Source organism: Phyllostomus hastatus, unplaced genomic scaffold (assembly GCF_019186645.2).
Source record: "Phyllostomus hastatus isolate PE091 unplaced genomic scaffold, TTU_PhHast_1.1 phas_contig_198, whole genome shotgun sequence".
NCBI lineage: Eukaryota > Metazoa > Chordata > Mammalia > Chiroptera > Phyllostomidae > Phyllostomus > Phyllostomus hastatus.
In genome coordinates, this window is record NW_025333715.1 from 3,348,584 (window position 1) to 3,354,583 (window position 6,000).

A 6,000-nucleotide genomic window follows, 5' to 3' on the forward strand; every position below is an offset into this window, starting at 1 on the left:
GGGCAGTAGCAGCGCGTCCTGTCTGCGGGGCAGAGGGCCTCGTCTCTCCGCCTGCGCCTGCTCGGCGTCACTCCCGCCCGGTCCGCTGGGCTCGGTTTTCCTCGTCGGCGTCAACAGTTAGTAACTCAGCGTCCTGCTCCTCGACGCTTCCTCGCTTTCATGAGGTCAGACGGAAAGCTCAGAGTATTCACCTTAAGCTGAAATCGGGTGCTTCCTAAGTCTCTCTTAACTGTGAGCCTCACTCCAGAAGCAGCTGTTGCTGCGTCGGGACTGGTCTGAGAATCGAGCGTGAGAGCGGGTGGGGCATGGGGCTGGGCGTGGTGTTCTGACGGCCCGCCCCCGGGCAGCCGGAGGGCCGCCCTCGTGGCATTGGGGTGGCTCTAACCAAAAAGCCAGACTTGAACCCCGGCCTCGCGGGCCACTTGTCTCTCAAGAGGGGTCCGCGTGTGTCAGGCTCGGTATGTCTCAGGTGGTCACTGGCACAGACACTCAAACCGTGGGCGGGGCCCAGTCTGAATTCAGGCGCGCACCCCGTCTACGGACGCCCCGCCCCTGCTCCAGGCTCCGCCCTGACTCTGAGGCCCCTCCCTGGGATCCCCCCTCCCTGGGATCCCCCCTCCCGCCTCCACTCCCACCCCGCCCACTCTTCAGTCACAGCTCACACAGCACACTGTCCACTCTGCCGTGACCGCGGCCGTGGGAACCGTGCAAAACCAGGGCAGTGGGCACACGCCAGGACGGGGGGGGCGGCAGGGGGCGGGTCCCCCTCCCCCCTTACCGCGCCTGGCTCACCGTGTGCACGCCTGTTGGCGTGTCTGTCCGGCCACTGAGCCTGAGCCCGCGCAGCGAGGCCTCACGCGGAGAAAGCACCTCCGCGCACGACGAGCGAGCGGCCGCGTGGACGGGTGCGGGGACGCAGCGCCACCCGCTGAGCTGGCGTTTCCGTCTGCAGAGCTCGTGGAGAAGTTCGGCCTGGACATCAGCAGGGAGGAGTGCCAGCAGCTGGTCGGGAAGTACGACCTGAAGGGCGACGGGAGCTTCGCGTACTGCGACTTCCTGCAGAGCTGCATCCTGCTGCTGAAGACCAAGGAGACCTCGCTGACGCGCAGGATGAAGATCCAGAACGCCCACAAGATGGTACGGGGGTCTCCCCCCAGGGGCGTCTGGGGCCGGGGCTAGGAGGGGCCCGGGTTTTCCTGAGCCCGCCCCATGGGCGCCGAGACGCGGGGCAGGGCCACTGGCCAGGGAGGACCGCGCCTGCGTGATGTCCCCAGACTCCCTGCCGCCTGCCCTCGGACCCCGCTCCCATGTCCTCCGTGCACACGTGTCTGTATGTCACCCGTGTATGGTATGTGTATGTACATATGCAGTGTGAGCGTGTGTCACATTGTGTGGTACAAGCGTGCGTGCAGGTGTGGTGTGTGTGCAAACACGTATGGAGTGTGTCCATGCCCTTGTGAAACCATCCTTTGCTGCCCCTCCCTCCCGCCGTTAGTCAGAGGCCCGCCCGGCTACAGGCAGTGTGCAGGTGAGCCCCTAACCGCCGGGGCCCGGCTGCTGGGCCCGGAGCCGGCCGCCCGCCCGAAGGGGAGCTCGCGTCCCGCCGGAGAGAGCTGTGGGTAAAGGCGAGGCCTCTCCGTCAGGCTTCGGGGACACTGCAACAGCTCAAAATCTGCTTTCTTGGTGAAGACGCAAAGACTGGGGACCAATCGCCTGAGACCCAGGTTCTCAGACTCACGGGGCGGCAGACACCCGGTTGTCACGGCTCTTCCCGGAGCCCCCAGAAACACCTGCGCGGCAAACGGCAACAAGCCGGCTGCTTCTACGAGGCCCCGGGACTGGAAGGGCAGAGCTGGGGTGGGGGCGGGGTCACAGCCACCAGAGATGGGCCAGACCTGCCCCGGGTGCGTCGGGAGGTGGGAGCTCCCCCTTCCTCGCCTGAACTGCACTGGCACGATGTTCTGTTTCTCGGAAGAGGGATGAGAACCTGAAGATGTTTAAGTGACAACTGGAGGACACTGTTTTCTTTGGCTTTTTAGCTTTTTTCCTCCATCATTTGTCATTTTGATTCCCACCTTCAACCACTGTTTTCCCTGACTCGCCTTTTTTTTATCCAAAACATGGAGCAAAAAAAAACCCCCAAAAGGCTCGTTCACGCTCATAGTCCGTCTCTGTCACGTTGGATCCTTCACTTGGAGTCCGCGCAGCCTCTGGGCCCACGAGGTCGCCACGCAGAGAACTGCGCATGTGCGGAGGAACCCACCGGGCGCCTGTTCTCAGGCTTGGGACCGGCCAGGAGCTTCTCCAAAGTAACCAACCAATTCCCCAAGCCTTCGCAGGCTCCCGATGGGAGCACCTCCCAACCAATGCCTGCTTTCCCCAGGCTAGATTGACAGGCCTCTGTGGTCACCATCTTAGCTGCTATTGGACATGCCTCCTAGAAGCGCCTCCCCTTGTGCCGCCGGGACTTGTACTCCCCACGTGCCGTTCTCCCCCACCTCCAGTCTGGGCGAGTGGAGCGGGGAGCGTGAACAGCCGGTCCCCCCTCCCTGCACGGGGAGGAGAAAGGGGTGTGACTCCCCTTCGAGGGGCCACGCTGCAGTCCCCAGGGGTGGGTGAAGCTGTGGCTCCCTGGCTGACGCCGCTCAGCAGCGTCTGACTCCCTCCGCGTCCTCCCTGCGCTTGTGACCATCCGGCCGCCCGCAGCGGCGCGCTGTGCCCCGCGCACGCGGACCCACCGACCGGGAGTCTGCCGAGCGCCCGTCACAAGTGCTCAATGGTGTGGAAGGGAAAGCGACTTAACTCCGCGCAGATTTGTCTTGCGTGGCGCCGTGTTGAAGCCACTGGCCTGGAGCGTGTCGCACGTCGTCACCCACGGCGCACCTGGTGGCGCTCAGGCAGGCGCCGGGCTGCGGCGCTGAGCCGGCTCGTTTCCGATCTAACGGCCCCTAAATGAAACAATCACAGGGCCGCGTGCTAATTACTGGATATAATTACAAACTTGTGGGGTTTTTTGGGGGGAGGGGGGACCTCTTTATTACAGTAATCTACTAGGAGTCCCAAACTGAAACCTTTTTCCTCGAACTATCTGGAAGTGGGTAGGGTAGCGGCCTGGCCCTCCCGCCCGAGCCCGGGGAGGGATCCGGTGGGGCGGGGGAGGGGGGGCCTGCGGGGGCAGCTGCTGGAGGCAAACACAGCCCGGATCGGGACTGATCCCCCCTCGTGGCCTCCGGGAGCCCCCATGCCCCTTCCACGCAGTGGGGACGAAGAGGCCCCCTCCCTCCCAGGTTGGGGCGCGAGGTAGGAACGAGCGGTGTTTTCCAGCAGCCCGCCCACAGACTCTGATGAGAAGCGGGGGTGGCGCGCTCCGCCCCCCTCCAGCGGGGGCCGCGAGCGGCGCACAGGCGGGGCCCAGAGGGCGGGCCCCTGGGAACCAGGCAGGAGGGGAGCTCCCGCCCGCCCGGTTGCGGCTGGGCCGCTGCACCCTTCCGATTCAAAAGCTCCTCCTCACCACCCTCCACCTTGGTGGGGGTTGTTTTCTTTCCAGAAAGAAGCTGGTGCTGAGACTTCCTCCTTTTACTTGGCGCTGCTGCGCATTCAGCCCAAAATTCTGCACTGCTGGCGGCCCATGCGGCGCACCTTCAAAGCCTACGACGCGGGCAGCACGGGGCTCGTGGGAGTGGCGGACTTCCGGAAGGTGAGCCCGGCCCCCGGGCGGCCGTTGCCTCCGAACGGGAAGCAGGTGCCCGGGGCCAGGGGCCAGGAGACCACAGAAGGGGGCCTGGTCCCCACCAAAGGCCTGCCTGTGAGGCGCTGTCCCGGATCCCGCCTCCTCGGGACCCTGGGCTCATCCAAGGCGGAGCGCACTTCTGCTCGCCTGCAGGCCTGGGTCCTCCCTCCTGAGGGCCCCCGGACCCCTGTGGGGACTCCCCTGATGCCCACACCTCAGCCTACTGCCGCAGCCCCACGGCAGGCCTGCCCCTGGGCCCAGTGGGGGCCCAGGGCCTGCGTCTGCCTCTCAGGGCCCGCAGGACAGCACAGAAACATTGGGGTGCAGAAGCGAGGTCCTAGCTGTGGCTCCTGAGGGGCCCACGGACGTGGCCCTGCCCCACGGGAGCCCCAGGCCCCCAGCTGCCCTCCACGAGGCAGGGCTGTCTCGCAGCTGTCCTCCACGCCCCCACGAGAGAGCCCACGTCACAGAGGGGCGCACGGCTGCAGGGAGCACCTCGGGAGGACCCGGCTCGGCCCGGAAGCTCTTACTTTGCAGGACCTTTGCTCCCTGTCTCCAGAGGGAAGACGCAGCCACCCCCAAGGGCGACTTAAACCCCCGCTTTTAGAATAACCCTGAACCCCTCCCCCCACCCCCACCGGGCCCGGAACTCACGTCACCGCCAGAAAAACCTCAGTCAAGGCATCCCAGACCAGCCGGTCTGTGACCCGAGAACGCACTCACAACAGATGTACTTCCTGGGCTGCCTCTGCTTCCGCTGAAATTATGAAGCCTTTTCTTCAGTAATAATAACTGCCTCTGCTGGTGGTGGGCAGGGGGCTGCGTGTCCAAGGGTCCGTGCTGGACGCGGACCAGCGAGGGGCCTGCCCCCACCCACCCTGGAGAGCAGCCGGGGACCCAGGACCAAACCCTGCCCTCGGGGCCCACTGTGCTTCCAGTTCCTGCGGTCTGTCTGTGCCTTGGGGTCAAGTAGAATCCTCAGCCGGCCCCTCTAGTCAGCCCCCAGGCAGAGGCGGGGGCCCAGGCGCAGGATGGGGTGCCTGTTATTTAGGGTTTGTTTCAGCTGTGCGCCGCAGGAGGGGGACGAGCAGCAGCTGAAACACGGTGGGCGCTGGAAACACAGTGGGCGTCCGGGTCTCCCTGTAGAGGAAGCCCGAGGTCGGGAGTCCAGGGCCAGGTGGTGGCGGGACGGTCCCTGGTCACTGGGGGCGTCCCTGTTTTGCTTCACCGTCCTCAGCACCTGCTGTTCTCCCTCCAGGTCGCTTCAGGAGAGAGAGGGTGGGGAGGGAAGTGTGTGTGTGTGTGAGAGTGTGAGTGTGTGTGTGAGAGAGGGGGGAGGGGGAGGCAGGGGAAGAGGGAGAAGATGGGGAGAGAGAGGAAGAGAGAGGGCGGTGCTGGAGGGGGCGTGTCCCCAGCCTGCGCACCGCCCCCCCCCCGCCTGCCCCGCCCCCAACGGCGCCCAGCGAAGCCGGCTCCTCCCCGCCTTGCAGGTGCTGCGGGAGTACAGCATCAACCTGTCGGAGGAGGAGTTCTTCCACATCCTGGAGTACTACGACAAGACGCTGTCCTCCAAGATCTCCTACAACGACTTCCTCAGGGCCTTTCTCCAGTAGGGCCCCCAGCGGCGTGCGCGGCGTGGACAGACGGGGCCGTAGAGCCGGTCCCCGAGACCCACAGAACCACGCGGCCCGCGAGGCCTCTCGGACCCCCGGACTGTCTCCAGAATCGAGACCAGGCCCGCACCCAGCCGGCATACCCCGGGCGCCGAGCCGGGCTCAGCGCCGCACCTCGACCCCGGCCGCAGGGGCGGCCTCTCGGGGCGGCCTCGACACTGTTCCCGAGCCTCAGGACCCCTCCCCTCATGCGTCTGAGCAAATAAAAATGTTCCTTTTTGCAGAAGTGATTCTTGAGACTTTCAAAGAACCACCAGTGCTGCGATGCTTGCAGACTCGGAGTTTCTGGAGGTTTCATCCACCGGAGCCTGCCGGGCGCCCAGGGGACGCCGGGGCCCCCTCCCCGCGGCCAGGCCCCGTGCTTCTGCATCCTGGATCAGACCTGGCCTGCGGGCCAGTTCCAGTTCTGTGGCTGCCCCTCACGGTTAAGGCCTTGCCCGGAGGCAGCCGTCCCGCCTTCTCCTGGCTGGGCCCTGTATCCCGGTCCGGCGCTAGAAACGAAAACCAGCCGTAGAGGTGAATGCCGGCTTGGACCGATGCAGCAGCAGGCGCGGCAGTCGAGGAAGGATGAGTGAGTTTGCAGAAAACGTGCGTACA

General features: G+C 65.4%; 1 protein-coding gene across 1 annotated transcript in view; it reads left to right on the top strand.

The window, feature by feature from the left end:
* EFCAB6 (EF-hand calcium binding domain 6) overlaps positions 1–5,474 on the top strand; it is a 147,575-nt gene extending 142,101 nt beyond the window's left edge. The window contains exons 31-33 of the mRNA XM_045835134.1: positions 953–1,137; positions 3,548–3,697; positions 5,221–5,474. Of these exons, the coding sequence (XP_045691090.1) occupies positions 953–1,137; positions 3,548–3,697; positions 5,221–5,343 (458 nt within the window). The 3' untranslated portion in view covers positions 5,344–5,474. The remainder of the gene's footprint in view (positions 1–952; positions 1,138–3,547; positions 3,698–5,220) is intronic.
* The last annotated feature ends 526 nt before the right edge of the window (positions 5,475–6,000 follow it).